The 19,118-nt window shown below is 28.2% G+C and overlaps 1 protein-coding gene across 13 annotated transcripts in view; it reads right to left on the bottom strand.

Moving 5' to 3' along the window:
• The window catches only part of LOC148235052 (uncharacterized), a 398,703-nt gene that overhangs the window by 153,809 nt on the left and 225,776 nt on the right, over positions 1-19,118 (bottom strand). For all 13 annotated transcript variants that reach the window (XM_088185419.1, XM_088185421.1, XM_088185409.1 and 10 more), the window contains 2 exons: positions 8,346-8,672; positions 4,534-4,695 (listed from right to left, as the gene is read on the bottom strand). In XM_088185419.1, coding sequence (XP_088041545.1) covers positions 4,534-4,695; positions 8,346-8,436 — 253 coding nt within the window. In that variant the 5' untranslated portion in view covers positions 8,437-8,672. The remainder of the gene's footprint in view (positions 1-4,533; positions 4,696-8,345; positions 8,673-19,118) is intronic.

The raw sequence follows: 19,118 nt of genomic DNA, 5'->3' as shown, positions 1-19,118 counted from the left end.
AACGTCACAGATAAGATTGACTTATACTTTTATAATCTCACTAAGTTATATCGTGAGATTATAAAAATAGTTTATTAATAAATAAAATACAAAAACTTATTTTAGGACCTTGAATTCAGTCTGTTGACTCACTATTTACTTAGTAGTTACTGATTGTGTTTATCCCGTTGTAACACATTGGTTTAATTCATATCATGTTGCAACGGTTGATTTACAATAAAAAATAAAATTATAATTTAATTACTTCCAGTTTTTTCGTTAAAATAAATATATGAGGAAATCCATTGAATACGTTATTCTATGTCGGTAATAAAAATAAATATATTCTCAGGATCGAAAATATATATTTTAAAATAATATAATATTAATTCTACTAATAATAATTAGCTTGAGTTTGACAAGCTTATATATTAATCGAGATGAGGATTTCAAGACCTTCAAAGAAACCTAATATTGAAGCATTCCAACCCTTAAATGTTAATACCTGCAAATCCTCTTATCTCATAACTCTTAAGGGACGTAATGAACAGACCATTAGATGTGAATTTCTGAATTCATTACATAATGGATCAATTAATAAATAAATTCATTAATTATAATATAATTGCATGAGTGTTGAATTTGATTATTGTAATAATTACATAAATTAAATGTTTATTTATTAAAAAATATTTTTTTATATATTTAATACAATTTTTAATGCGTCATTAAATTTTAATACTTATTTTTAAATTTATGTAGCGATTAAGTCAATAATGATCTAAAATGGTAACGTAAATCTGCTTTAACAAAATCATAAATTTTAAGCTTGTTAAATTAATTCGATTGGAATTTACGTAAATTTTATTGAAAGTAGCTTTTATAATTAAAATTTATTATTATCCTATTGTGCTTCTAATTTATACTTGATTTTTTATGTTTCCTGACTTGGCTTAAAAATATATGTGCAAGACTAATTATTTTAAGAAAAAAACTATGCGCTAAAAACACAAAAGTTGAGAGAAGTTGTATTTTAAAATATGTTTAAACTTTCGATTAACAACCTTTTTGCTAAGCTTATCTTCACAGGCATTGACAAGGGACTAATTCTTTCATGAGATATATTGATTTAAAAAAATAAACTGTGAAGTTAGAGTAAGATTGACAGTGTTTTTAATCAAATTCGCGTACTTATTTATATATAATGCTTTTTTAACTTTTTTCTATATTAATAACATGAATAAATTAGTTCTTGTTTAATATTACTCAGTAATCTATAATTATATCTGGCAAAAATATATAATTTTAGTGTTGTATTATATATAATCATTTTAACTATTACACGTAGCTCGTATTTTAATAAAATGAAGTATTTTTATAGCTCATTTATTGATTGTAAATATTGTACTTGGATTAAAACTTTGTCCCAGTAAACAAATTAAAAAGTATTTATAAAAAATATTAAAAAAATTAAATGAATATATTATTATTAATTATGTTATATACTTTACTGTTTTAAGAAAATAAAAACTGGGTTTATCTAAAATAAACTTATAAGCTCAGTGTGTCAAAATTATGATAAAACCTAGCTTACCTCAAATACTATATGATATTTATAGAAATATCCACTATTTTATCATATTTGCAGCCCTAATAAAAATGTATATTTTTGCTATATAATTATTTATTAAAAAGCAAAAAAAAACTTTATTTAGTGTATTTTTTGTTGCTCAATTTAATTCGAAATAAATTTGCTAAGTCTTCTAAGCTATAAATCAACAGACAAGCCACATTTGAGTGTTGTAATCAATCTATACATATCTGTGCTATAGGATATATAATTGAACAGATGAGTCTAAGGTTTCAAAAAGTTGCGACAAGGTATTGCAGAAAATTGTAACGAAAACCACACAAACTATTTTGATTACCTACTTATTAGCATTGAAGATTTTTATATATTTTTTTACTTCTATTACGGTCTATCTAGGTTAACAATAATGCATTTCTCATTATAATATATAGATATTTAAATGCTCACACTGCATATTATAACACCTTTACCAAAATTGCATATGCAAATCGAGCTCTTCTAGAAACTCGCGAAAATCTCGAATCCTGCACACTCCTGGCTCTCTCTCTCAAGAGTTATGACACTTTAAAATCGGAGCCTCCCTCACACTTGCACACATACATAATTCTGGCTTAAGATAATCTTAGAATGGCGAAGTGCATTACCACAGGCACTTTCGGTCGCAGTGTCTAAGAAGAGCAAGATTCACAGCCGCGTTATCCGACCTGAAGGGAAAAACGACGCGAAGGAATGAAGCACCTTAGAAATTTGCACGTGAAGTAGAGGTGGGCCGTAGTATTTTTACTTTTTTTTGACATGGTGTAATTCGGCCTCAGACACTCGTAAATCACCTGGGGCGTGCGCCGGTGTTCTTTTTGCCTAGCAAGCACTTTAAAGTGCCACATATTCCCGGGAAACTGCCCGGGCTTATCGTGAAACTTATCGAAATTAATGAGGTCGTTAAGCGCATTCGAATTAATGAACCGTCAGCGTTGGTGCAGGCGAGACGGTTTACTTCAAGAACTCATTCTATTCGTGTTATAATTGCAACACTCGTAAAAATTATTGGGAAATTTGTTAATGCTTAACTAGCAACAAAATGGTAATATTAAATTGTTCATTTAAATTTACATATATTATAAATAACGCGCCTTATAAGTTAAATAAATAATAAAATAAAAAAGTTAATAATGTCATAAAAATGCGTTTTACAAAAATAGTTATTAGTAGTTAATATATAATTATATATGAAATCAATTATGTTTTTTATAGATTTTTCTGCTTTCACAGATGAATATGGCAATGATTAAATATATTATTTGTATCCTGTGCTTTTATACTAGGAGCGTTGAAATATAATTTATTACATTCTAGGCGTAGCTTTTAAAGTTCCTAAGAGGCGATGACAATCTGTCAAAGTTCAGTGACTTTTGGCTGGGAATTTTTTATTTCCTATTTTATAAGCTTAGAGCATGAAATACGTTTATTTTACTAATATAAATATTTTAAAAACATAATAATTATCAATACCATACACGTTACTGGTTAAGAACTATTTTTATTTTAACAATTTTGTATTATTCACAATTTGAAAAAAATTTAAATTTAATATAAAGCGATGGTGGTTAAAATTTAAGGAAAAAAACTCAAAAACCCATCACAATTTAGGAAAGAAAAAAATATTAGTTTTAATTTAAGTACATTTTACTAAGGATCTGGAACCATTGATAAGTTGTCTTTCGCCTCTAAAGCAATATGTGCATATTATTATATAAATTTAACCCTTTCTGCGCCTTAAGCGTGTTAAAATGAACGCGTTTACGCGCTTCACTTTGTACTTATTTTACTAGCTAATTTTGTGTGACGTAAAATGTTTTAACATATAGTGACGTCTCTCAAAATAATAAAAAAATACTAACGAGAATAATTAATTAAAGTTGTAATTCACGCATGTATTTGACGTTATTTTATATTAACTATTTTTTTTTTAAATATATAAAATATTTTTTTTACGAAATTTTATTATTTTTATTAGCTATGTGACAACCCTAGTAATCGCATTTATACAAATGTATTAAATAAACTTTTAATTTTTTTTAAAAGTATTTTACAATATTTTTAAATTATTTTATTTTTATATTTTGTAATGTGATAACCCCAGGCTTAAGAAGAAAAAAAATATTATGTTTTTCAAAGTAAAAGACAATAAAAATTATAATAGATTTTATTTTTGCCAACAAAAAATTCTGCCTGTGGTGCATGGCCGTAGTAATAATTTGGCGTTTAAAAGGTTAATGTTGTTTTCAGTCTGGTATGACAATGTCAGTGTTCTTTAATCGTTGGTATTTAATGGATAATATACATTTAAAAAAATATATATTATGTATTATTTTTAAAGCCTTATTTTAAATGACTTGAATGACACAGTTAAGAAAAATTGGTGTTATTCATTTATTATTATTATTTATTAATAATTATTTATAAATTAAGGTTTTATTTTTTAAAGTTAGCGCGCTCTTTTTAATAAATATCGGTATAAGGGACGCAATGGCGGTTAGCTATTTAAAGCAAAGTTCCTGAATATGTTTTTAAATTTAAGCTTCGAGTCCAGGTGCGCATAAGAAAAACCTATTTAATCAATATTGTCAGAATTGTAATAAAAATATTTAAGAAATGAACTAGCTCGTTAAAAACATATATGTATATAATATTAAGATAAATTCATCTCAATAATAACATCACATATGTATGAATAAAAATAGAAATAAAAACGTTATAAAATGCCGCTAGAAGATAAGAAAAAGGGACGAGGTACACAACATTGAAAATGTCATATTTGCAACGCTTTGTACGACTGATATAAATAATTGTATACTTGACGTGAGATTACGTACGTAACGAGTTAGGAAAGATAGAGTGAAAATTTAAGTTTGAGTGGAGTGTTATTATAACTGTATAGACTTAAAAATTGTTAATATACTTACTATTCGAACAGTATGATTCTAATCCGCATTGCGCACATCTTGACGGATTATCCTTGCCGCAGGAGCAGGCACCCTCTTTGACGCAACACGCGCAGTCTTTTCGTGATTGGTCCCACGTGCACGTGCAACCAGTCGCCGATTGAGTCCACAGGTCTACCTGGCCTAAAATGTAAAGAATAACATACTTTAATAATGTACGGAAAGATTTAAAATGGTACTGAACTCAAATGAAAGTTTAAATTACATTTTGGAATGACATATACAAAAAATATATATCATTAATTATCTATTTATTAAATTTTCAAATCCTGTTTTTGTATAAAAATATTATAAAAATCCTCTTATTTTTTATTTAACATAATTAAAGAAAAAATATAAAAAGCTTAAAAATATATAATAAGTAATTATAAAAATAGTCACTAAAAAAAATGCTTATTGCATTTCATCGGAGCTGTCACATAAGAACGTGTAAATAGTACAACATTTTTTATATTAAAAAAAACAGCACATAAAAATCAATTAAGTTCAGAAGATCTTTAAAAACTATATTTTAATGGACTAAATAAATTACCAAAACAAACTTATTAGTTCAAGTTGCGTTTGATTAATTTGTTAAGGTTAAGGTTGGGTTTATATATCTATTAACCCTTTCGTAAAATAACAACTTGCACTTAAGTCCATCGCTATATGATAATAAAAATAAGTTTGTATTTATATACATACATATATCTAATAAAATATTTTTTTAAATATATTTTACATATATTTCAGTTGAATAAATATTTTTTTTATAAAGTGAAAAAGGTAGTGTCTTTATTTATGAAATAAATTTATAGCTTGATTTATTAGTATTCACAAGAAAAAATATTTTTTTTATTGTACACACATTTATTTTAACAGATAAATTTTATTTAATTATTAAATTGTATGAATTTTCACGATTGAAAAAATCTCATTTTTCGTATCTGCCTTTGTTGGCTCAAATTTTTATTTTTTATTTATCCTATCACAAGACAATGGCTTAAATATTCCTTTTGTACTTTTCATTCCCACTTTTCAAAGGACAGAAATATATTTTTGACTGCATTTTATATTTGCTTTGAGAAATTGATATTTGATTCTTTTTTATGTAATACAATATTAAGTCGTTGTATATTATTTTATATTTTATCTTGACTGGTGTTTTGTTATATTATTATCTCGACTGTCAAATATCAGTTAGACAAGTCGGTTTCGTAAAAAGTACAGGGGAACTCAAAAGCAGATTTTAATTATGAAACATGAATAGAAAATATTTCGAATTCCTGTAACTCTGACTTTTATGGGTTACAGACAGGTTTTTTAAAATATAACATAGAAATTGTTAAAGTTTAAAGTTAAAGTTTTAAATGAGATTGAGTACGTATTACATGCGTTGTTTTATATATAACAACCATTTGTCATGAGAGTTTTGTTAAATAAAAAAAAATTGGGTAGCACCAAGCCAAGTATAAAACACTTGTAAATACGCATTAAACGTAAGCTTGTGGAATGTGCTATCCGGAATGGCAAAAGTGTTGCCAAATATCCAACTAGCACGCAACGATTTTCTTATAAAAAATATAACAAAAATTAACAAATCTAATTTGAACCCAAAATCACTGCAATTAATACACCAGTCGAGAGAAGTCAAAGCAAAGAAACTTTCATTAGCTTGACCAAGAGAATATAAGCACATTTATATACAGCGCATATCACTTTAAATCAACCTTCATCACAAACTTATACTAGTCACTCTGAACCAGCAACAATCAGGACTTCATCAAGCATCAATCAAGATTTAAAAACTGAGAAAGCAGCCACTTCCCTCTTCACGTATACCCTGTTCCAGCAATGACATTTGAAATCTATAGTTAACCCGATTCTTTCTTATTATGTATTATTTTTATTATTTTTTATATTATCTATTTTTAACATCGTGAAGCTTTGGGGTAACCTGTTAGGTCGTAATAATCTTAATTTAATTTAAATAAATAAATAAAATATATATGATAAATAAGTGGGACAGCATCATATTATCATTATTAATATTTTATTTAAATTCAATAAATAATATCATCAGAAATAAATAGATATATTTGTCATTACAAACATTTAAAAATTAGCAAGCAAGTAAATTTGATTGGAAACATATGATGATTACACAGTAACATTGAAACGTCATCCAGAATTAGCTGAAAATTGTTGGTTCGAATTCGTTTAGCATAAATTCGCGCGCTTCAATGGCCAATTTAAACATAATGACCAACAAGTGGAAATAACGAATGTGTATCGGAAAACTCGCTACACACGTTTGCGTGTCGGACGCGTGATGGAAATTTTCGCGTGGAAAAAATGAAAAAAAAAAATACTGACGAGAAGGAAAAAACGTTGAAAAATTTCCACAGACACGATATTCCGTTTTGCTTTCTCATCACGTATGCGACTTTATGTCTTCTCCATTATTCTTTTATCTAAAATTTCTTAAGGCACCTCTCTTCCCTGTCCGTGATGCAGCGCTCCATATTTATATTCCCGTTCTTACCCCACACCGACACTGAAACCGCAGAATAAATATTTTCGCGGTGTTTTCCTCGTTTCGGTTCCTTTTTCTTTTTCCCCAGGCGTCGAACGTGTCTTTAATGGGGTAATTTTCCTTTAAGCGTACGTATAACAAAATTGCGCAAGATATTGGGAAATAACCGATTGGATGACGCCCGACGTAAACATAAAATGTATCGGATTCACGTTGTTGATTTTTGTCTATATACATATTCAAACTAATATAAATACTAAATGTATAAATAGCCTAATAAATACTTATTTTTGTTTTTTTTTTCATAAGGTAATTTTTTAAATTTATGTGTGTGGCAATATTGAAAAATAACCAATTTGTAATGTACGCATAAAGGGACTGACATTATTACTTTAATCGAATGATATAATAACATTATAAAAATGGTGAGTCACTGCAAATGCTACTTAAATCATAGCGGTTATTTTTTTATTATATATTCAACAAAATAGAGCAAATATATTGCGCCTAAAATATTTTCTTGGTATTTAAATTAAATTTATACAAACAATTTATTTTCACAAAATAAGGGAAATCAGGCTAAATAAACACATTTATGCTAATTTCAGCATAAAAATAGTACATGAATCCTAGACATAAAAAACCATTTGCCACTGTAAATTATCTAAATACAACGCGCTCATACATAAAAGGTAGAAGCTATCTTGTTTCGCTAAATAATTTCGATACCGCGAAATATTCCAGCTGGAGTCCCGCAATGTTGTTTGCTCGAACCGTTCATTCTATATATATACTAATGACATTTTTATTTTTAAACATACTGAATTTGTGGTAAAAATACAGCCGGTAAGAGATTTTTGGTCTACCTGAAAATTACTATTTCAAAATATTCAAAATGTAGCCTTCTGATATAAATGTCAAGTATTAAACTAACACGCAAGCTTTAAAAATTTTTCTTAGAATTCTTAAACAGATGATTATTGGTTCGTCTGAATTAGAGACTAATAACATAGTATTTTAATATTAAATATATTTTCCAACTTTATTTAATAGACTATTTTTAAATCATTCGTTTAAATTTGTAATGAATTTATTCTTAACAAAGCATTTAGATAGCTTTTTTATTTTTTTAATAAAATAAACTATTTAATCCTGGTAATGCTGCATGCGATTCTTAAAATTTGAGTGTCAATAATTTGCCAAATAAAATAAAATTAAAAAAAATACCTAAATTAATAATAATTAAGGTTTTACTTACTTTTTCCATCTATGTAGATGGGAGTCCAGGCAACCTGGGCCGCAGTTAGCGACCAGGTCAGGAGTGCCAGCAGCAAAGTCCACAACATCATGTTCCACAACCCATAATAATTCCTAATCGTCCATGCACAAACGACCCATTCAACGAAAAGGCACAGTTAACATTGCCCCCTCTAAATTCGCTTAATATTATAACTTAAACAATATCACAACACTTGAAAACGTCATATTTTAGAAAGAGCACAACGATCGGTCGCTGAGCAGTCGTTGATATGCCACGAGTCCCACTTTCGACGTAGGTATCTTCATTTTTTCATCTCTCAAAGACCTGTAAAAAAAACAAAGAGAGAATAAATGTAGGGCGATTTTGATTCAAGAAAAACATTGTTTGAAACGGAGGAAGAGAAAAAGGCTCCATGTGAGCTCGAAAACAAAATAATTGAAACGCAAACGAGAAGGAAAAACAAGTCGTCTGGATAAACGAACGCATAGAAAGTGGAACTAAGCTGAAATTTCATTCAACGCTAAATGGTACAAAAAAAATGAGTTTATTTCCCTTTGGCGTGATGCGAAAATATTATTACAGTTATTTGAAACGCTTTTGACGTAATTGCAGAATATAAAAAATATAATAGATTTGACACTTATTTTTTTATTCATATCTTAGAAAAAGTAATATTTTCTTTATTGATCTGTGCATAATGTGTTTACATATAAAAATATTTTTTTATATTAATGAAAAATAATATTTTTTAATATAAAATGGAGTTCATTATATCTAGGTTAATACCGCATAGCGTACATAAAATTTAAATAATACGTTCCCGTTTATTCCATTCCTTTCCTTTTACCTTTGCACTGCGACTGCGGATATAAATTTTTACAACACGCTTAAGAAAACAGAGCGAGGTTGCACTCTAGCGATTTCTTCTCCTTTTCACCGTCAATTTTCACGTCTCGCCTCTAAAGATGAAAACCTACGATGTGTGAAACGGAAAAGCGTTCTGAAGCCTTTTACCCGTAATAAAATTACATCCGGGTTTATCTGCCGTTTTATAATTACCTCTAACCTCACCGTAACAAGAAACAAGATTTTACGTAACAGTAATATAATAATTAGCTCAATACTATTTTTGCACATATTATTTAACTTTTAACTATGATAGTATAGTGATACAGTTACTTGAAATTAAGTAAGCCAAATGCCTAGCATGGGTTTCTTATAAAAAACTAATCAGGTGTTGACTACTATCGCTTTCTAGTGCTTTTAAAATTTGTTACTGAGTTCTTAAAATTTTTAAAATTAAAGGCATTAGTTATAGCAATGTTGCACTTTCAGTTTGATTTTAAAATATCCATATTAATTTCCAATTGCAAGGTATATTCAATAATCCGTTTCTTCTGAGCGATAGTAAAACAAAAATATTTGTTTTTTTTTCACATTTGTTCTCAAAACTCGCAATCGGTTACTTAAGCAAAAAAGCCAGCGACCTTTCAAATCTAATTAAGATTAACCAAAAATCATAGTTGATTGATGGTAAATCAATCAATCATCCGGTTGAGGTATATACTTTACATCAGGATGATTATTCAGTCCCTCGTCGTTGAAAGATTAATGTTTTAGTGTGTTACTTTGACGGCAAAATATTGATGTAAAATATTTAGAAACATCAAAAATGAAATAATATACTTTATAAAGAGATTTATTGTATGTACTTTTTGTAACAGCAAAATACATTTTACGAAAGAATCCTATTTGAATTTCAAGTCTGCTTATATCACAGTGAACATGCTCAAAAGACAACGCTCAATACGAACATCAGTCGATCGTAAACATATTCATTGCCCGTAAAAATATTCCTCGCGGACTATACGGCCTGGCCGAGACGTGCCAATAAATATTTCACATATACACCCTCGTGAATAAAACTCCGGAAAAGCTACTGTCAAACACAAGCACAAGCTCAGAGAAAAAAACGCGATAAGAGAGCTCTCGCTCCAACTTGACACAAGGAAATTGCATTTTCAATAACCTTTTATGAAGGCTTCCTCTCGCTTCGCGTGGCTTATTCACCAAGATCTGGCGACATGACTTAGCGTTTCGTAGGGTATGGAAAACACCTCCGTTTTGCTCTTTAAGACGAAGTAAAAAAAAGGTAAAACTCCACGAGCATAACAACGGAAGCTGCGAGTCGGAAAATTGAGGAGTTCAACAAGAGAACCGTTTCGGCTCAATTGAAGCGTTAACAATCACATTTCTTCATCACTCCCCTTAGTATGTATTTATTTAGCGTCTGATCTCAAGCAGAATAAATAACGATCGGTGTTTGCTGACAAAGAAAATATTTAAAACGCTTATGTTTAAAAAGAACCGGACGGGTAGCATTAAAAATTAATCTGCAAGAATGGACCAAAGGGACACCCGGGTCCTGTTTATGCTAAAGTTAATCTTGCGCCTTATTTGAAAGGGCTCTCGTGCACAATATCTCAAACGTGACAAAAAAGGCATTTTTAATTACCTATAATTTAAATGTATATTCGAGTCAAATGACCGAATATTATAAATTCTGGAATTTATAATTGAAATAAATATGTAAACTTATTATTGTTCTTTACAACAGTATGATGTATATTAATCTAACGTCATATACCTGCCATTAAAACTTGTAATAATATCACACTAACGTGTAAAATCGCATATTTTAATAATTATAAAAATGTGATTTAAATTATAGTTATTATTATTAGAATAATTTTCAGTGATAAAGCTTGTTAAACAATTTTTTTCAGCAAGACTTGAGCTGTTTTTATTCAAATATATACTCAAAAAAGCACAGTAAAAAAAAAATATTTTTTAGACATTTTTTAATTAAATAAAATTTAATTTATAAGGATATTTTATTGCATAACATTATACCCCAACAATCCTTAAAAATAATTTAACAACAAAGTCATTAATATACATGTATTTTTTATATTTTATACTCTTGAAAAGGCATCATATTTAAATTAAAAAAAAAATATTATATATTGTATAATCCACTGAAGCTTTCAATATTATACAATAAATATTGTAATATTTTAATAATAATAATTATTTGCCTCATAGTTAATATAGCTAAGTTTTGTAGCTTTATTTTTAGTTATATTGTCTAACATTTAGAATATTAATTATTATTTAGAACTTTTTTTTCATCAATACTGTTTAAAGAAAATATTTTAATATTCATAATATATAATAATGCTTTATATTGTTATCTACTTATATTGACTATTCAAAAATATACACCATAAGCATGTTTTGTTGATTTATAAACGAGTTTTGCACTTTAAAATATAAATTCTGACTCAAACAATAAGATAATCTAAATACTAATATTTTTTTATTTAAGTTTTTTGTTATACGCGTTGTATTTTATTTTAGAATATACCATAATATAGTTTCAATTCAATTGTAATATGCATTTAAAGCAATAAAATAATGTAATTTATAATAAAACATATTTCAGCCTTTTTTATTATCAATAATTTTTCTTTAGATTTTACGTAACATTAATACATCTGTATTTTTTTAGTGATATAGAAATAGTTATTTGTATTTTTTATGGGTACGTGTAATATGAAACTATTTTTCATTATTTATTATGCTTACATAAATATAGTTTTAGTTAGATCTACCTAGTAGGTATGTTTTTTAAATTACGAAATATTAAATAAATTCAGCACTTGTAATAAAACACTGATCAATTTTTAACAAAATAAAATTAGCATGTAATTTTATCCGTATATTTACAACAAAAATCTCTATTATAATGAAATTTTGGAAACAAATTACACGTCATGTTTTAGTTAAAAATTGCAAAATTACCAACAAATTACAGTGATAAATATTACTTAAAAAAAATTAAAAAACATATGGCAATAAACTTGGTGATTTTCTTGTAATCAGATATCATAATATCTGATTACAAGAAAATCACTTAGCTTATTGCAATATGTTTTTAATATCTTCTATATTTATTAAATATTTTAAAAATGTTGTTAAAATATGACTTATTTATTTATTTCAATTAAATTAGGAATTGGGGTAACCTAACAGGTTACCCCAATGCGTCACGATGGTCAAAAACAAAATTTTTAATTAAATCTAAAGCTAAAAGTTTAGTTCACGTTCATGAAAATATGGAAAGATACTCTCTAATTATTTTGATTAAAAAAAAAAATAGTTTTAGGTATAATAAAAATTCTCCTTTAAAATATAATCGTGTGTGTAAAAATGTGAATTTTCGATTTATTAATTTATCGTTCTTTTTATTTTATAAATATGATTTTGAATACTTTATAACTCCTAACTTTTTATAACTGAGTTGAAAAAATAAGTTATTTTAATGATTTTTTTGCATTTGCAACTTTTGTGAGTTGCAACATTAGACCCTTTAGTATGGGTTTTATATTTAATAAAATCCTAAAATTCTAATCGTACACTAAATCACAATCTATCTAAAAATAAATATACTTAAAGATCTTTAGATATTTATAAACACCTTTTTCAAAGTGATAATCTAAGATATAATATTAAGGTTTATATAATACTTTATCAGTATATTGTAAAAAACTCGGACATAGGATTATTGAACACACTGTATTATGCAGAAGGCAACAATTGTATTGAACGAATATTAAACAAATAAACATAGTATTTATATATATTACCAATTAAAGAAGTATTTTTTAGCAATATTTATGGAAGATTTACAATTTATATTTTAAGCTGCGGAGCATCATAGTTAGCAGTGCATAAAAAAATGTTGATTAAAATAGCTTGATAGTTTCATTAGAGTAGATGCAACTTTTGATCTATATATTAAAGGGTGATTTAATATGGCTCGATTCTAAAATATCAGTTCAAAAAACTTGTATGACTTTGAAACAGAAGTATAAGATACAGCTCACTATGCTAACGCCAGATCCTTGGAATGTCATATACAGAGTATTACTACCGAGGTTATACTTTGTAGAATGGAAAGAAGCAAATAATAAAGTTAAGATTAATCAGTAAATGTAGACACTTACATGCGCAATTTAAAGCAGTGCAATTTTAAGCCCCCGGACAATTTACGATACATACAAATCCCTGGATAAGTGAAGATAATTACGATAATTTCGGAATTAATTTTTTACGCGTCTTAAAGCGATTCATTACCAGAGGGAAAGTTTTTTAGCCATTTATGTGAATGATACATATCTCACAATATGTTACTGCAACCTTTGATTTAAGTGCTTGAATTATACTTGACTTGATAAACATATTTAAAAGGTTATCATTAAAAATATGCAGATAAAGAGCTTGACAAATTTAGGTTCGCAAAAAAAATACACAAATATAATTATTAATAAAGAAATACAGTACGCCTGAAAAAACTTGAAGCTTAATGTAATCGAAAAGATGTCCCACTTCTGTTTGAGACACAGATTTTAATAGTGTCATGCCACCCTGTATAACAAGTCATGTGTTAAATAGTGCAGCGCACGAGACAGCTCAATTTTTGGTATCTCACCTCAGCTCCTCGTGGTGTTTTGGCTGTAAATTATGTCGCTTTACACGAAGATTATGTCGTTGCAGCTGCAATGAGTGCAGCCAGCGAACACTTTGCAGATTACGTGCGGCGAGGCGCTAGAATCAATTAAACGGCGGCGCCATCTTGACGCCTAATTACGAACGACGCTCGTGTTCTAGGCGTCGGCGACTAGGGGGTGGATTTGCATCGCGCGCTGCACACTCAGCTTATTAAAGTCGTAAACTACACACACGGACCTAGAGCGCATAGTATACACTGACTCGGATCTGTTGGGTTTATTTGGCTCGATTGTCAAACGAGACGAGACGCTTGTCTTGTGTCGCAGGAGAGCCCCAACTTACACGGGGCAAAGGGATTTGTAACTAAAAGTTAGTGTGTGGAGTAATTTGTTGAGCTTAGCTCGAATTGGCCGCATTTTCATGTGTCAACAACAGTACGAAAAGTTCCAATAATATTTTATTAAGTTGATAAATTAGTTTTAATTGCTTTTCTATTGATAAAAATACATTGGTCTAATGCCTGTTATGCTACAATATTAAACAATGTTCTTATTTATTTTATTATTATTTGTCTGGAACGCATTTTGAAAAGTATAGTAAATTACAAACTTTTTAGTTTTTATATTGTACATACATTAATCGATAATAAATTATTTTATTTTAATAGCTGGAAGAAAAAGAAAAATAGACAGCAAATGAATTGCATTTGAAGAACAATAAAGACTTCAATATATTATGATTGATGCTGGAAATATACCAATCTGTTTAATATGCAAAGATACAATAGCTGCCTTCAAAGAATATATACTACCAATGTAAACTTATAAAAATAAAATAAGCAACTCGTTTTAATATAAGGCTTAATAAAAATAATATAATATTTAATACTACAATTTCGTAATATTATTAATTTCACAGACCACCTTTGTTAACACATCCGTCCATTAATTGCTCGAAAGCACAAAAAAACAACTCTATATTGCGTAAAATATTCGCAAAAAAAACAATGCATCTACTGCATAAAAACCATTATTATCATCTACAATTTTCAACTATTTTGAAAGTTTTATTTCAAGACGTGAATCAAGCGATGCAATTGGCCCACCAAATCCGCATCTGTGATTGGAAAGAGTTTAAAATATATGACACTTTGTAACGTCGGCAAACGATTAGGCGATTTAAGAAGACACGATCCTACGATTTGAGATGAGAGGGTTAGATACGTTTCAAAAGATAATTTGAAACAAACCGAGAGATACCCGAATCACTCCGGTTCTCTTCTAGTACCCTACCAACACTATTTCTCTATCAGATTCTCTGTGGTAAATTATAAAAATATAAAAATAATTACCAGATTTTTCCGCGTTTATTTTAGCTTAAAAGTCACATCCTATTGGACTCAAATTCAGTTCATAAATTCCTTTACTTAAATTTTTAAATTTCAAAATATTTCGTAAAACTTCTTTGCAATACGACACAAATTATATCAGTACGTTACAACAAGATAAATATCATACAATCAATAACTATGTGTGCTGTGTGACATCACACTGAAAGCCATTATTAAATATTCATCCGTAAACTAAAAAAATAAAGAAAAACCTTATATGTCACGGTGCATTAAAATTTTAATTACATAATATTAACTATTTCTAATCTTACAGACACGATATAAATTTAAAAATACTAAAGTCAATATGGTATTTCAACCTAGGACTTCTATCTATCATGTAATTAAATATTTAAAGAAATATTAAGCAAGCGAAACATGTATAATAATAATAGTAAAACTTTTTGTTTAGAATCAGCAAATTAAAAGATATAAACTCATCGTTAAACGAAAACGTGGGTGAAATGTTATACAAATACCAAATATTAAATTCTGGGATCGCACCCTAAAAACTTCTGGCATTTGAAATTGTACGGAACGTGAGAAAGATCCATTTATAGCGAACATCGCAAGCAAAGACGTGCCTCGTTGCAAAACTGCGAACGAGGAAACAGATTCATAGATTACAATGTGTTTGTATTTAATACACAGCGTCTGTAAACATTGCAGAGGAACGCGAGATTGTAAGAGAGGGGGATATAAAAAATCGAGAATATATTGAATGGAGAAGAATACAGATTATGTGCTTAAAATACGATTTTTAAATATTTATCGATAGTATTTTTTTGTTGTAGAAAATAAAAAGCATTAAAATGTTACTGAAGGAATTGACTGAAGTAAAACTTTACCGTTGGAAAGTTTCAATTCACCACTTAATTGAGATTGGAAACTTATTCTTCCGAGCACACACTTAGATAGAATTCCATTGAACTGTATATAATAGTGACTGTTTTATATCAAATAAAGAGATGTTATTAATACATTAAAATAAAGTATACTCTCGTTCTACTCTCCATGAATCAGCGTAGATTATTATTTACATTATTTCAGTGAATGACTTATATTTTATTTATTAAAATATATTAAATATAATAAAATATTTTACTATTTAAATTAGCTACTTTTTAAATACATATATGTATTACCCTGATAAGCGCCTCTAATAAAAATAATGAAGGTAAAATAAAAATTCAATTTTGTCTAGTGTAGAGATGAAAAGTTTTATTCAAATCATATTTTTATTGAAAATAACCTTTATCTTACTTTAGCCAAGTGTCGGTATTTTATTCAGATTCTAGCTATAGATACGCAGCTATCTATATATTATATAAGTTCACGAGTCCCGGAACAGACGTGTGGATACGTTGTTTCGGGATAATGAAACTTTTGTATGCATTATCTAATGGCAGGTGTGAAAGGTGGCGGAATACGTAATTTAATCAAAAGCAAAACGATAATGATTCAATTTGAAATTCCACCTCAGTCTCTACGTCTACTCAAGTCTACCTCACAGTGGTGTGGAGAAAGAGGCGGTCGGGGAATTGGAGCAGAAGCGGCCGCCGTGGAAAGTTTTAGATTTTCACCTTATTATCTGCGAATTCTGTACGGAATCCGACTAGGTATTTACATTGACGTAGGGCGAAGAGAAAGAGAAGGCCTCCTGTTACCTTGCTTTGAAGGTAAATAAAGTTTACGGCTATATTAAATTCTTGGCGCCTGCGTTATTAAGGGTGCTGGGGCAATGGTCGCGTTCGTTTGCCGGATGAGAATTAATTCATAACCACTCGACGTGCAGAAACACGATTAAATTAACTTTTCAACAAGAGGAATTCTAATTTTTAAAATGAATTCGTTCGTAACACAATTATCTGGAGTCTCTTTCGCGATGCGAGAAATACCATAAATGTTTATGTATAACTTTATTTGGATTAAGCATTGCATAAAACAATGCAGAAATTGCAGTTGTAGTAAAAGTATTTTAGAAAATATGTTAGGAATTTTAAATTAAGTACCATTTTTTACTAAACTGTCAATGATGATGATAAAATGTAGTTGAGTTGTGGTATTTTGTATTTGATTCGATTAAAAAAATACGGCTGTACAACTTGTAAATGGATTATTTGATATATTTTATATTGTTACGTGCAATGTTGTTGGTTGCCGTTGAATGGCGTCAAGTTGTTTCAAAGGTCATGTTAAACTCCTGGAGATTCAAGGTATCGCCGTACATGTACGGCGGTCGATCTTTCACTGTTTAAAGGTGACCTAGATAGGTATATATTTACATATTCAACTAAATAAATTAAAAATTAAAAACATTTTATTATTATTAACATTTTTAAAATTTAATTTATTGTAAATAATTTATGTAGAAAATAGTAGCAATAATTTAAAAAGTACTAAGTAAAGAAACATTATAAAAAATATTTTATAATATTTTAATAAAAAATATTGAGAGCCCCTGAAATAATATCAAATTCCTTTTCACAAAAACCGAATAATATATAAAAAATATGTAGAATTAATTACTGAAATAGAATGATATAAAAGTGTTAAAATAAATTTATAGAACATACTAACACAAAAAAGTAGAAAAATAAATCAAAGTAGTAAAACGTTAAGACTCACTGATTGTATTATAATTTATTATAAATAATATATAAAATAATAATACACTCCCAGGTGTATAATAACAAATTAACAAATGTGTATAAATTAATTCACTACTCAAAGGCTAAAAGCGTCTTATTTTCTGGACTTTTAAATTGTCGAATACCAATTAAAAATTTGCTTTATTTGCTCATAGTTTAGGCTGAACATTTTTATATTCAATGTCATAATTCTAATGAAAGAACGAATTAAAGTTATATGGTAGAATTTTAGCTTATATACGATCATGAAAAGAATCAATTATTATCCACTACACCAGATCCTATAACCATTCTAAATGATTTTGAGCGAAACTATACTTTCTGTTGTAATTTGCTTATTATCTTATTTAATTTTTATAACTCATGTGGGGTCATATACTTAAAACTCACGTTTATTTATTGTGATCAAAATGAGCATCTATCAACAAGGTAACAAGACAATAGCCTTAAGAAAAATACTACACACAAAAGCCCTCGTTACGACCAGAAAAAATCAAAATTACACGCAAGTATTTTCATTGTAAATATTCTCCGCCATTAAGAAAATATTTCTTTGTTGCAAAACAGTCACAGATATAATAAATCACTAAATCCACAAATAAAAATAGTTTTTTAAATACATATACAATATTTTCTATAAGCTAAAGTAGATCATTATTAGAGGATTTTTAACACCGTATATGAACAAAATAATTTAATTTTAATTATTCATCATGATATTTTTTGTGCCTAAAACCCAATCTGTGATGATTGATTAAAATACTACTAAATTTGATCTTTCATACAAGATTAATAATAAAATGTGATATAAACACGGGTATTTAAGATAATTAGTACTGATTTAAAGCATTCGTCTTTCGTGCTAATACTTAATTATACATTTAAAATATCATTTATTATATATCTGCAAGACTTTTTACCAATTAGAGCAAAAAATGAAAAGTAAAGTTGAATGAATTAAAATCGGTACATATTAACTTAAATTGAACGGCCACACTATCCCATTTGGAAATACAGCTAAATATCTTAGCATGATCTCGGACACCAAACTGCGGTGGAAGAAAGATATAAAAAAGAAAAAACAAGAACTTGAAATAAAATATAGAATGCTATATTGGCTTATTGGAAGAAACTCCAAACTATCAATATACAATA

The sequence above is a fragment of the Plectrocnemia conspersa genome, unplaced genomic scaffold (assembly GCF_051122295.1).
Source record: "Plectrocnemia conspersa isolate PC_06_02 unplaced genomic scaffold, ASM5112229v1 ptg000005l, whole genome shotgun sequence".
In the NCBI taxonomy this organism is placed as follows: Eukaryota; Metazoa; Arthropoda; class Insecta; order Trichoptera; family Polycentropodidae; genus Plectrocnemia; species Plectrocnemia conspersa.
Note: the sequence above shows the minus strand (reverse complement) of the source record. Positions and strands in the feature narration are given on the sequence as shown.